The sequence below is a fragment of the Eptatretus burgeri genome, chromosome 9 (genome assembly GCF_056783735.1).
Source record: "Eptatretus burgeri isolate ZD-2024b chromosome 9, Ebu_testis_v1, whole genome shotgun sequence".
Lineage (NCBI taxonomy): Eukaryota > Metazoa > Chordata > Myxini > Myxiniformes > Myxinidae > Eptatretus > Eptatretus burgeri.
Genome location: NC_140969.1, coordinates 97748853 through 97761561, shown reverse-complemented (window position 1 = coordinate 97761561; position 12709 = coordinate 97748853). Strand labels below are relative to the sequence as shown.

The window sequence follows — 12709 nt, the reverse complement described above, 5'->3', positions numbered from 1 at the left end:
CTATCACCGCCACTGAACAGACAGGGGAATTTCTTGATGAAAAACTCCACACAGTCAAACCCCACTTCTTGGTGTAGCTTAACATCCAGCACCTGAGCATGCTTGGCTAATTCATCATCTAGCGGCCAGGTTTTGAAGATGTAATTGCAGGCTTTCACATAATATGAGCGAACTGCACTGAAGAAACCTTGGATGTCTGACTCACTCAGAGTGAAGGTGGATTTCTTGAGACTCCTTTGTTCCCCTATATACAGTTTGGCATCGTTCCCAATCATGAGGTCCTCATCATTCTTCTGATGATTTCTGTCAGAGAAGGGTACATTTACCAGAGCAACCGATGACACCGATGGTTTCAAAAACCGTACGAAGATATCTTTCAGAAGACCATTCAATTCTCCGTGCAGGAGATGAATACAGGGTTCGTCTCTTTGGAGCAGAAGATTCCCCTTCTCAAAAAGATTGTTAGCATATCGAAGGAAGAAACAATAGAGTTTTGTTTGTGGAGACAAGAACATCCTGTTGACACGTTTTTCTCTAGATTCCTGCACAGTGTTTGAGGAAGATGTGCTTTTAGTTGTAGAACTCGTAGTACACTTAGCCGCAGGGCGATCACACTTGCGTTTACTGCCAGCAGAAGAGGTCAGACTCGTAGTACCAGATCCAATTTTACGTTTGAGGAGAGAGCTTGAGGTAGGTGCAGCCAAGGAAGAAGACCTCTGATTCGAAGGTTTTGCTGAGCTTCTATCAAGTGATTTGGCAAAAGCAGAACTTAACTTGGGTCCTTCTTTGCCTGTAGATGGGACTATCACAGTCTTTCTCGACTCTGAAGGGATCTGCTTTGTAGATGAACGTGATGAAGGGCCGGTGATGCTACCTGCTCTCAGCATTGGTTTTGGTGCTGTCCCTGCTGTCTTCTTCGCAGCAGATACTGCAGTGGTAGTGGTGAATGCTGCTCCACTAGTGCTTGATCCTGCAGTGCCAGTACTGGCAGTAGATACAGTGCCGTCCTTCTTGCTCGTTGTTAGAGTCTTGGCTACAGTTGGTTGCATTTTTCTTCGTACTTCTTCTTTGAAGAAGAGGCGAAGTGGCTCCCACTGTTCAATCAGCCTGTCTAGGCACTGACCAAGGGACAGCCACCTTGTTGCGACATGCTTCAGAATCTTGTGTGTCGGGGCATCACAGAGTTCTTGCAGTGCTTTCACTCCTTTGACGCGTTTACTACTTTTGTCCAAGTAGTAGTAAATATCGATGAGAATGTCATCTAATTCAATGGGTAAGGCCTGAGCCGCCTTCTTGGCCGTATTGTGCATCATATGGCAAGGGCATCCCATGATGCAGCACTCTGGATTTTGTTTGTGGATATAAGCAGCGACTCCTTTGTGCTTGCCCACCATGACAGAGGCATTATCAGCACAAAAGGAAATACAATTTCCCCACGGAATTTTCCTGTCACTGAACTCATGATCAAGCAGTTTGAAAATGTTTTCTCCAGTGGAATCTTGTTTGCACGCAGGCAAACTTAGCAAACCTTGCTTCACAATCCCAGCACTGTTGTCATAGTACGAAATCAGGACAGGATATAGCTGGGCCTCACCACTGTCATTGCTACCGTCTGTAGCTAGGCTAAATGGAGCTAGTCTAGCAATATCGGCAATAGATGAAGCAGTAACATTTGACAACTCACCAATTATTGCTGAAGTTTTTGTTCTTGCACATCCATACTTTGAAGCAACTTTTGAATCTGGAAACATCTTTTGAAATAGAGGTCCAGCATGATCTGAGACTGATATGGGCAAGTTATGTTCCACAATAAATCCACTAAAGAGAAGTTCCGCTCGGGTAACATCCTCTTCCTCGCTTGTCCCTTGTTTGGTGAAATAATTCAGAAGTGTACCGGTACTCGTGCTCGAAGATCTCTCCTTTGCAATGTCTGTGTGCCGTTTGCTTCCAACGTGCTTCCGAATATCATCGCGACCTCCGTGCTCAACTGAAATATCAACGCTGCATACTGTACAATACGCATGATGAATTCCTCTTTCAGACTTTCGAATACACGGGTATTGGAGACTGTATTCGGTCTTGTACTTCTGAGACCATTTCTTGGTCTTCGTAAGCTTCTTTTCTGCCATTTCGTAATCAACATCGAGGGCTTGAAGCATCGGTAACTTCGAAGTCGATGTTCCACAGCTGCAGCGCGACTCGTAGAACTCTAGCGGCTGTTAAATTAAACACCGCACGGTGGTCCCGACCGCCGGGCTGGTACGGGGCCCAGCTGCATGCAGTGAGCGTATCGCATGCATATACATTGTGCATACATACCGCATGCACTGTATTGCACACATACCGCATGCACTAAATCTCAGTGCATGATCGCATAAGCGAGATCCAGACCCAATGTTTCGCTGCTCCTCATTTGAATTTGCAATTTTTTACGTACAATTTGGAAGCAGCGAACGTTATGGAGTTACCACATGCTATACGTAGCAGACGATGCTTTTCATTCAATTCTCATACTAGTACATTCTGATTAGTGAACAGTGCAAAAATATCAAAATTTCGGGAGGATAAGGATAGTGATCGTAAGGGCGGGAGTTTGGGTGAATTTTCGGAAGCCTCCCGATGAAATCGGGAGGGTTGGCATCTGTGAGATTATCGAGACTAAAGTTTTACCAAGTGTAACCAATGGTGATTTAATATTTTTTATTAGGCATTATACAAGTTCAAATAACTAGTTCTGCAAAATGAAACATCAATACAATTTCATTTTATCGATTATTCATGTGAAAAACATGGAAATTGTACATGCACCGACAATTCAGCTTGAGAACAATGATGACAGCAAGGGAGTGCTTGCATTGCATCAACACTGAACGTGTGAATTGCATTTGGCACAAACGATTGTCTAAAGCGACAACAGCACATAAACTAAGTGAAGCACAAAGGCAAATGCCTGAACAAATGAAACGAAAACAATTATGAAGTGGGTGTGATGGGTCTTGCATTATCTTGTGAACTTACCCCTACCACGACTGCTACCAAGACTACTGCGACAACTATTCTATATGGAGAAAAAATTTTATGCATGTTTAGGCCCCATTGGTTGTAAAGGACACCTTTTACTACTCTTGTAAATGATGGGAGCGACTAAAACCCATTCTCAAAATACAACTGTCGTGATGTTCCCAAATATGGAGAAAATGTGTCCGATTTCAGATACAAGGCCTGCCTGATTGTTTTTTTTCTTCTTCTTTTTCATGGAGCAGCTTTGAACTAAGAAAAAAAAAACCCAACAAAAAACATGCTTGCAACAATACAAACTCACAAGTTAAAATGGTTGAGGATTGCAGTGTTTTACGGTTGGAAAGTATACAGAAAACATCACCTTTCCATTCTGACCCAGAGCAAGCAATGATGTAGTCTTCACAGAAATCACAGGATCGGAAGCGTGGCTTGCTGTCAAAAGATGATGTATACTGATTGTGCAATGATATTTTGTTTGACAATCCTGCATGGAATGTAGGAGTTGGACTATCCCAGCCGTTGCTGATGCCATGGCTATGTTGGCTCCACTGCCAGACGCTCTCATTCAATAAGTGATTACATACATCATTCGAAAATATTTGCTACATTGTAGGTAGGCAATATGAAAGACGGGAATGAGACTTTCAAAAAAGATTTCCGACATTCTGTGAACCACAACTGGATCCATCACTGTATTAACACAAGTTCCCCGACAAGGACGTGAAACGCAGGGGGCCATTAGGCCAATCAGGCCTGCATAATGGTCGCCAACCTATGGCTGTTTGTGTGTGCTATATGCTTTTTAAATGCTGAGCATCAAGCAAGGAAGCAGCACGCACATACCACGTTAACGTCTTTGGTAAGACTCGGCTGGAGTCAAGTATCAACAGCGGACTTCTCACACACCGAGCAGATGCTCTTAATCATTACGCCACCGAGTCTAGAATAGGTGGATAACAGGCTTCTCACATCCAGAGCTGAACAAACTCTGGACTCTGAAGGTAGATAACTGATGAGGAATCTTCTACGAGTTTTGCTCAGCAACATGCAATTTGATGATGTTTATTTAAGATCAATCGGCGTCAGCTCTGTCTTGCAGTGATTGCCACCACTTATGGTAGCAGTCGGAATGGTTGGCAACATCAGGTAGGTTTAAAAAAATCCCAAAAAACCCCCATCTCTACAGGAGTAAGGCTCATGGAAGAGCAAGGCAGAATTGACAGTGAGACAAACATCAAGGGAATGAATGAATGAATGGAAAAAGAGGATGTGGGGGAGGGGGGACGAGGGGAGGAAACCTAGCAAGCAAAATGGTCAAGTTAGGAAAGGTTAATTGGGGGTGGAAAGGTAATGAAGATCATGGGTCAGAATTGGGGATGACACAAGATGGTGGTGCATTGCTTGCTTGAGGTCATGGAGGGAAAAGTGTGACATAACATCTGGATGGTGGTTCTATAGACGGGAGAAGTGAGGAATAAAAAAAATAGAGGAGTGTAGTCAGTCTGGATTTTTGGATTTTGAGAGTTTGACCAGGAGGGGGTTACTGGAAGAATGTGTGCATCCTGGAGTTGATGGGAGGATCACAGGGCTGAGAGAGCAGAGGAAGCAATGTTGAAGAATAGACAGTTGAAAATGGAGAGACCACTGATTTACCTGTGGTGAGAGAAACGGACCTTGCGTTTCGGCGTCATAGGAAATTCTGGCTTCGGCCTAAGTCAGACCAAAGGAGAAAGCAGTACTTCATCAAGCTGTGGATGAAGGCCAGGTAAGTAGATAGAAGTTCAGGTGTGCCAAGGGAAGACTTTGCATGATGGAGGATGCGCAGTCAGCAACTGGCTTTGGAGGCCAACTTGTATATGTGATTTGCCCAGAAAAAAGATGGCTCATGGTGAGGCCAAAAGTTAGAGTGGCTGAACTTCTTAAGAGGATTGTTAAGGAAGTTGATGAGAGGGGTTCACCAGATGGTCTTTTCAAAATAATAAAATTAACAAAACTAGCTCAGGTCATTACTGGCTGGAAACAAAGCAAAATAATCGATTTACACAATAAAATTTTAGATAAACACAGATAGTATTGTGGTTTTCGAAAACTTTCATGAATTCCCATTGCTGTGTAGCCACCAAAGAAATGAAATGTATTTAGCAATGCAAGTGACATCAGAAACATTTCAGCTTTATATAAACATGGAAACCTGTATTTATGGCTCATAGATCCCTTTCTCACTTTTGTGAGGGGTAGATGTGTAGGTAATGAGATTCCTTCATGTTCCAACATACTCTTCTCTTCCTCGAGTAGCACCAGTGATGGACACTCCTAGAAATGACACAAGGTTCCACCAAAGCAGGAAGTACAAAGGTTTTGGATATGTAAATTAGTTACATGAAGGACAAATAAAAGATGACAAAGAACAAAATAATGTAGAATAAGGAAAGTAAATCGTGTCCTGCATTCAACCCCAAATTAAAAGTGCTCAAATCACTCGGCTAATCTGCGAACAGGTGCCAAATTTGAACCACAGGTCGCAGAAAGTTTTGAAAGACGTTGGACTGACTTGGAATCTCTCGTTTAGAAATGGTGAATATTTCAAATTGAAATTGGCAGGACACTTTCAAAGCTTATGGTTAGGAAAATGAAATCACAAGGTCTAAAGAGAATTCAAGTTGCTTCACAGGTAAAGGGGACATAGAAAGGGAGAAAAGAGAAGAATTTAATGACCACTTTTCACATTTTTTTTTTCCTATATATTTCAGTGTCAATTAAGACATTAATTAAAAAATTCATCCAAGAATTGTGTAAGATATACTTTTGTGAAACATCAGACATTTACAAACTGGCGTTGAAACAGTAATAATCATTATCATCATGTACCATGCCCCTATGCAGAGTGTTGGTACGGCTGAAGCAGTTAGTTGGTTGCGATTATGGATTATGGATTATGGATTAGCACAGCACTAACTCAGGAAATCAGGGAAGGAATTTGGAATTTCTTCAGTGTGCTGGCAATAGCTCGCGTACTCTTCACGAAGGGATCTTTAACATCTACCAATTAATATCGGCACACGGGACGCCTCTTTTAACATGCATCCGAGGGATGGCACATGCGTTGATGAATCACCCTGCCTGTGAAACACCTGGATCACAGTTTATAGCTAGGTCAAGATTCATAACTGGATCAGGATTCAAACCCAGGCTAGACATCTTTGAGGTGAGTAGGCGTACCTCTCGGCCATCCTGCCAGCCTGAAATAGCACAAGTCCAAAAATATTTTTAACAATGGATTTTATAGACTACAAAAAGTTGGTGAGGGTGTTTACGACTGGAAAATGATGTGGTTGACATTGAGCCTTAGATCTTCATGAGAGCAAAAAGGATTATCTGCTGCACCTCGTTTCCAATGGCAGAATAATACTTGTAGAGTAATCCTTCAATTATATGCAACTTTGCTACAGCGGAGATGAGTAATTGGGGATTAAATTTCGACATACAGAAGGGACAATTGCTATAACTGAAGTTTTACATCTCAAAAAAAATCTAAATATATTGTTACAGTCCGGGCTTCGAGGTTCGCCACGAGGGGAAGTACTCAAGCTTCTCCTGAACACCTGGTCCTGAGGCCACCAGCCATGGATAACTCCACGGCTCGGCAGGTTGCTAATCAATCACGAACGCTGATTGGTACTGCCAATCCTGGCAGGGTTACGACTGCTTTGCGTGTTACCTTACCTTTGGATGATGGTATCAAGGGGGGCTCCTACCCTCGATGCGGACTGGTCTTATCTTACCTGATCAGGTGCAGCTGAGCGGAGCTGTCAAGTATGCACCAGCTAATGTGTAGAGCCAATTGGTGGGGTATACCTTCCCGGCTACCACTACGTGTGGACAATGCTAAACAAATGGAGGAAAAGACGCTACGAGCTGGGTACATACTATATAATAATAATAGCAAGTATATTTGGAGCAAGGGTGAGGAAAGGTATGTGTACAATAAGCAAGAGGATATATTGCTAAAGATCTGTACCACAAAAAAACAGTTATATACAAAAGAAAGACAGTGCAGCGCTAAACTGACCTAATACTTCTACAGGCTTATATATTCTAACATGACAGGACAGGCGCCATCAGAAACACTATCGAGGAAAGTTAGATAGTACATAAAAACAAGAAGAGTACAAGGTGTTTGCAACCTTCTGATTACTCGGCGATGTCAACGAACCTGCGCAAACTCAGTCGCTGAGGAGGTTCAAGGTGCATGGTTGGAGGAGGTGCAAAATGAGGGTGCGGTGATGTGCAATTGATCGGCAAGTGATATGCAGAGAGGAAACTGACAGATATCGATCAGTGGGCCTGGGTAATCACTGATGCTCGATTTTTAATGACAATATGAAGAGAAAAGTTGATATCTTTTTATATTAACTTATGGTAAGAAAAGAATGTGCAAGAAGATAGGCTCAATGAGGTAAGTGCAAGGAACTCCAAGCATAACTGCTAACGCTCAAATTACTGCATTGGGCCTGGCACCTGGTTCCTTCGTTTGTCCAGCGCTCCGCTCCCCTCCATTCCACCACTCTGCCAAGCTCCGTCTGTTGTCTGCCAACCACGAATAGCCCAAGAATGCACAGAACAGAACGTAGAGAATGCACAGCACTTTTATAATCCTGTTAGGGGAGGAATTTGGTATTGGACCAGGCAAAGCGATGCATTTTCCAGCACCGCTATTGGTGCGCGGACGATTACCACAGCGCTGGCCCCGCCCATGCGAGGGTTCAGCAGCGTAAATAGCCCCGTTCACTCTGAACTCTCCCGTGCGGTCGAGCTCCGTGATTAAAATGGCGCCGAGTATTTGGTCACGCCCTTCGGCTGTTAATGTGCACCAAACACGCAATGGGGGTCACAATTGAGCGAAGCTTTAGGGCTGCTGACACGACATCGAATATAATATAAAGCACACCCACACTCCAAGCTGGAGGTCTGTACATCCAACCCAGAGTGTTGGAAATGGCGTGCTGTGCTCCCTGTCAGTCCCAAAAGGCGGCGATGGTGGTCGCCAGTGGTGACCGTGGTTGAGTGATGGCAGCATCAACATAAGGATGAGCTAGGGCATGGTGGCTCGTTGGTCGTGGTTGTGGCGTCAATGGCAAATGTAAGTGAGCTTGAGTTGTGGTTCGATGGTGTGGTGATTATCATGAAGGAGTCTTGTTGGTGTATGAAATGTCATGTTGGGGTTTGAGTATGGTGAGGACTGAGGTGAAATGTCCAGAGTCATGGCGTGCGATTTGAATGGTTTTGGCACATGTATGTTAATGACTGCCTGTTGCTATGGTCTTTGCCATGATTGTGTGTGTGCGTGTGTGCGTGTGTGTGTGTAGCGAAGCTAAATAAAGTAAAGAAGGGACAGAAAAACCTACCTAAAGCCTACATAATGCATGAGCTTATAAACCCAGATGCATGGGAAGGACTATCTGGAAGGAATACCAACGAAATAACCATCTCTGGGGCTGCTATATGTTGTGTGCCATTGCCTCGGGGAGTGACGGCCTCACAGAACCGTCACAATATTTTAGAAGAGATGAAAAAAAAAAGTGTAAATGCATGATTTCGGTGCTTTACTTACCTTAAAGGGGAACTCAAACACACTCACAGACCACCTTGATGCTAATCTATCCCCTGATAACCACAAAATAGATATGGTGTCTTTTTCCGATTTATAAAGTAGGTAATTTTGCGATCAAGTCGAAATCTTCTTCTTCTTCATGTTGGCTGTGACGCCACAGCTGGAAATTGACCGCCATATTCGTACCGTCTCCGGGTTACATCGCGTTACAATTTAACTCAAACGGTGAACAATTGTTGATTTTCCACAAATATGCCGTGTCGATGCGTCCATGGTGGCTGCAGTCATACAAACCGAGATGGTTTTACGCTGCACCAATGGCCGAAAGACCTCAAGTTTGCCAGAAATTAGACGAAGTTTGCCCGAAATACCCGAGTGTGGATCGGGCCTCCAAAACGTTCGCTTTTGCGCTTGGAACATTATACAGAGCACTGTTATGAAACAACAGAGATGGCGAGATCTTGCGTTTATCCGCCACGATTGAGAGAGGATGATTAAGTGGAAGAAACAGTCATTGCTCTAAACTGTAACACCATCTCTACCAGCTCATGTACACGGACGATTTGAGCAGGGAATCAAACACCTGTAGCCATTGCCTGGCAGTTACCACAAGAGCACTTGAAAATAATTATCTATCATCAACAGAAATTTCTGAAAAATCAAAGGAACCACCATATTTATGGTGGAGAGAAAGTATGTATGTATCATCTACTCTGAGAGGATTTGACCTGGGATGCTAATACTTTCAGGGTCCACCCTCCCCCCTCAACAATCTCCCATCAATCATCACCCCACAATATCACAATACCCCTCCACAATGCTCCATCATCCATCACCCGAACAATAACCACCATCACCTCACCATCATCACCCCCACAATCCCACACCCCCTCCACTACCTATCACCCCCACAATACCCACAATCATCCCACATAACCCTAACAATACCCCCCACCACCCGTACCCCCCCCGCCCCCTCCACCATCCCACATCAACCATCACCCACACAATCCTCACCATCATCCCACAACCGTCAACCCCCCTCCATCCCTTAATCACCACCCAAAATCAACCATCACCATACCTACCTCACACTCCCCCTCTCCCCTTGCACCACATCCCACTCCACTGAAGTAGGACATTGACACAGCACAGCACAGACAAAAAGGCTGTTCCAGGAAAGTATGAAACAGGATGCTCATGTAACAAAGACAAATGGTCAACCTGCGACAGTGGGACAAAGCATTCGTCGCCCATTTTGTCCACGGTGTCCGAGTGTACATGGGCAGTGTCCGTGCTGTGTTGTGTTTCTGCTGGAGTAGTACAACTGATTTATCAATGAATACAAAATCCCTTATAAATCGTCAAGTGAACGGAAAGACAAAACCTACCAATCTGTAGTGAACATGCGACCGGCATTTTCATCTTCACCAACATCTTCGTTGTCGCCATCTTCGTCTATATCGCTTGCACAAGGCTCGCAACGATAATGTTCCAAAATCCTCCTGTAAGAGTTTTCATTCCTAATTTTGTCTCCAATAGTTTCTTCAAAATCCCACTGATCAGATTCAACATCTTGAGAACCTTCAGAGTTTCTAACAATGGTGGAATCCGAGCTCAAAATGCACGGTTTCTTTATGTAAGCCGCCATTCAGATAAAGGTGGGTTCAAGGTGCAACGCCATTGTTGAAAATCGAAAAAGACACTTTAGGGCTTTTTTCGGCACTTTGTGGTTGGCAAAAAAGAAGAAGAAAAAAAAAGAAAAAAGAAAAGATTAAAATTAGACCGCGATTAATGATTTTGAATTTTTTTTTTTTTTTTGTATACCTTGGTCGAGGCTCGTATGAGAGCTAACACACAACTCCCAGCAAGGAGGCATGAGACAAGAGGGGCGGGAGTGGAATCGACAAAACAGTGGGGAACAGACACATTGGGTGAACAGTGGAAGGGAGAGGGATGGGGATGGGACGGGGAACATGGCGAAGAGAAGATGGACATTACAGGGACTTTCAGGAAGGAAAGCAGGGGAATTGAAGGAAGTGGGCTTGGGTGGATTATCGGGGGTAGAAAAGATCGAGGATTTGGATGGGGGAAGATAAGAGGTGGTGGTGAACAGCTGTTTTGAAAGCCTGGAGGGAAGAATGGGAAAGAATAGTGTGAGGAAGTTTACTCTAAAGTCGGGAAAAAAAGAGGAAAGAAAGAGTGAAGATGAGCAGTGATTCGTGATTTTGGTAGTTTTACCAGAAGGGGGTTGTTGGCGGACCTTGAGCGCCCTGTGGAAATGTGGTGGGGACAAATCGCAGAGAGAGCAGGGGGGGCAAGGCTGGAGAGGAGTCGGTAGAAGACAGAAAGACCACCGACCAACCTGCGGTGATTGAGTGAGAGGCCCAAAGACTCAGCTTCATTGCAGGAGATGCCGATGATCTTAAATGCCCTGGTTTCGACAGTGTGAAGCCGAGAAAGGTGGGCGGCAGGAGCACCAGCCCAGAGGGAAGAGCAGTACTCCATCAGGCTACGGACAAAAGCTTTGTAAGTGGTCAGGAGCTCAAGAGGGCCGAGGAAGGACTTTGCACGACGGAGGGTTCCCAGTCGCCGACTGGCTTTTGATGCGAGGTTGGAAATGTGACTTTCCCAGGAAAGGTCATGGCAGATAGTGAGACCCAGAAGCTTGAAAGAAAAGACTTCTTCCAGAGGAAGTTTTTCCATGTTTTTCAGCAAAAATTTGTTTTTGGCGTTTACGTTCTCCTTTAAGCGTATTTCACACTTGCTCGTTTGTCGATGGTTACATACGACGCCCGCATGCGTCACTTCCCCTCATGGTCACTGGGGTCTGTGTGATGTATGCTCCTTCGGTTTTCACACTTGCTCAAGACAATAAAGTGCTTCACCCTTACTTAAGATGTCTGGAAAGCGTACCTCACGACAACGGCAGCAAGAGCGCAAAGAGAACCATTAATCATCATCATCATCACTATTTTAAAGTCTTTTTCCGGGCAGGGGTCAGCCTTTTGCGGGCTCCAATCATGGTACCCTTTTTCTTGTGGGCAATGTTTTTTATGGCCGGATGCCCTTCCTGACACCAACCCTTTAGTCGCCTTCGACACGCAGGGATAATTACCACTATACTGGTGCTCATTTCACCGATCTCAGGATGACAGGCTGAGTCAACCCTCCTGATGTTAATTCAGTGGCCAGCAGGGCTCAAACTCAGGACCCTGAGGATCCCAAGCCACCACCCTAACCACTAAGCCTACACCAGGTTCACAAAGAGAGCCATTAATACACGTATTCTTTTTCCACGTTGCGGAGTTAAGATTTTGTTGCGTAGGAACCCATCTCCACTTATATAATGGAAGTAGATGGGATAACTGCATTTGATATATAGAAAGTCACCGAACGGAAATATTTTAAGGAACGTAACCCTTCAGTGTATAATCGAAGGATTACTGTACTCAATTACATTTTGTGGATAAAATCTATTTCTTATGTTCACCAACACAGACCAATAGGAACATTTACAGAGACTAGTATTCCTACATAACAATAATAATGATAATAATTATAATAAGTTTGTTAAGGAATACATTTAAGAACTTGGAGTTGAATGAAACAGCAGAAGAGAGTCCTGAAAGGATATTAAACTTGCATGAAGATTAGAGGGAAAACGACGAGAAAAGTTGGAAAGAAGAGCGATTCTCATTCATTATCCTGTTAGAGATGAGTGAGGCCTCAACTTATTTGGCTAATACAAATATGAGGAAAGAAAACCTCGCCTCAAATTCACATTTCACTGGCATCGATTGGCTGCACTACGAGGTGGGAGCGTTCACAATATTTGCTTTGGGCGTTTTCAGCTGAGATAAAGCAAATATCTACCTGGTTGTCAGACATCAGCGGCACATCAATCACACGGCTGCTCTCATGGCCAGCAGAAGTGTTCGGCATTATGGTATCTGCCAAAAAGGTGTCACTGCCCACAATTCTTGCATTCCACTCATCATCTGAAGAGGGGTGGGGTTTAAATAAGATAAAATTTACAATTTTAACATCATATGTCTGGATATCATTTCCTTTTTG

General features: G+C 44.1%; 1 protein-coding gene across 3 annotated transcripts in view; it reads right to left on the bottom strand.

Moving 5' to 3' along the window:
• LOC147020707 (cyclic AMP-responsive element-binding protein 3-like protein 4) overlaps nucleotides 1-12709 on the bottom strand; it is a 52110-nt gene that overhangs the window by 33934 nt on the left and 5467 nt on the right. For all 3 annotated transcript variants that reach the window (XM_085896262.1, XM_085896264.1, XM_085896263.1), the window contains exons 4-5: nucleotides 12509-12633; nucleotides 5245-5334 (exon numbers count right to left, since the gene is read on the bottom strand). In XM_085896262.1, the coding sequence (XP_085752388.1) occupies nucleotides 5245-5334; nucleotides 12509-12633 (215 nt within the window). The remainder of the gene's footprint in view (nucleotides 1-5244; nucleotides 5335-12508; nucleotides 12634-12709) is intronic.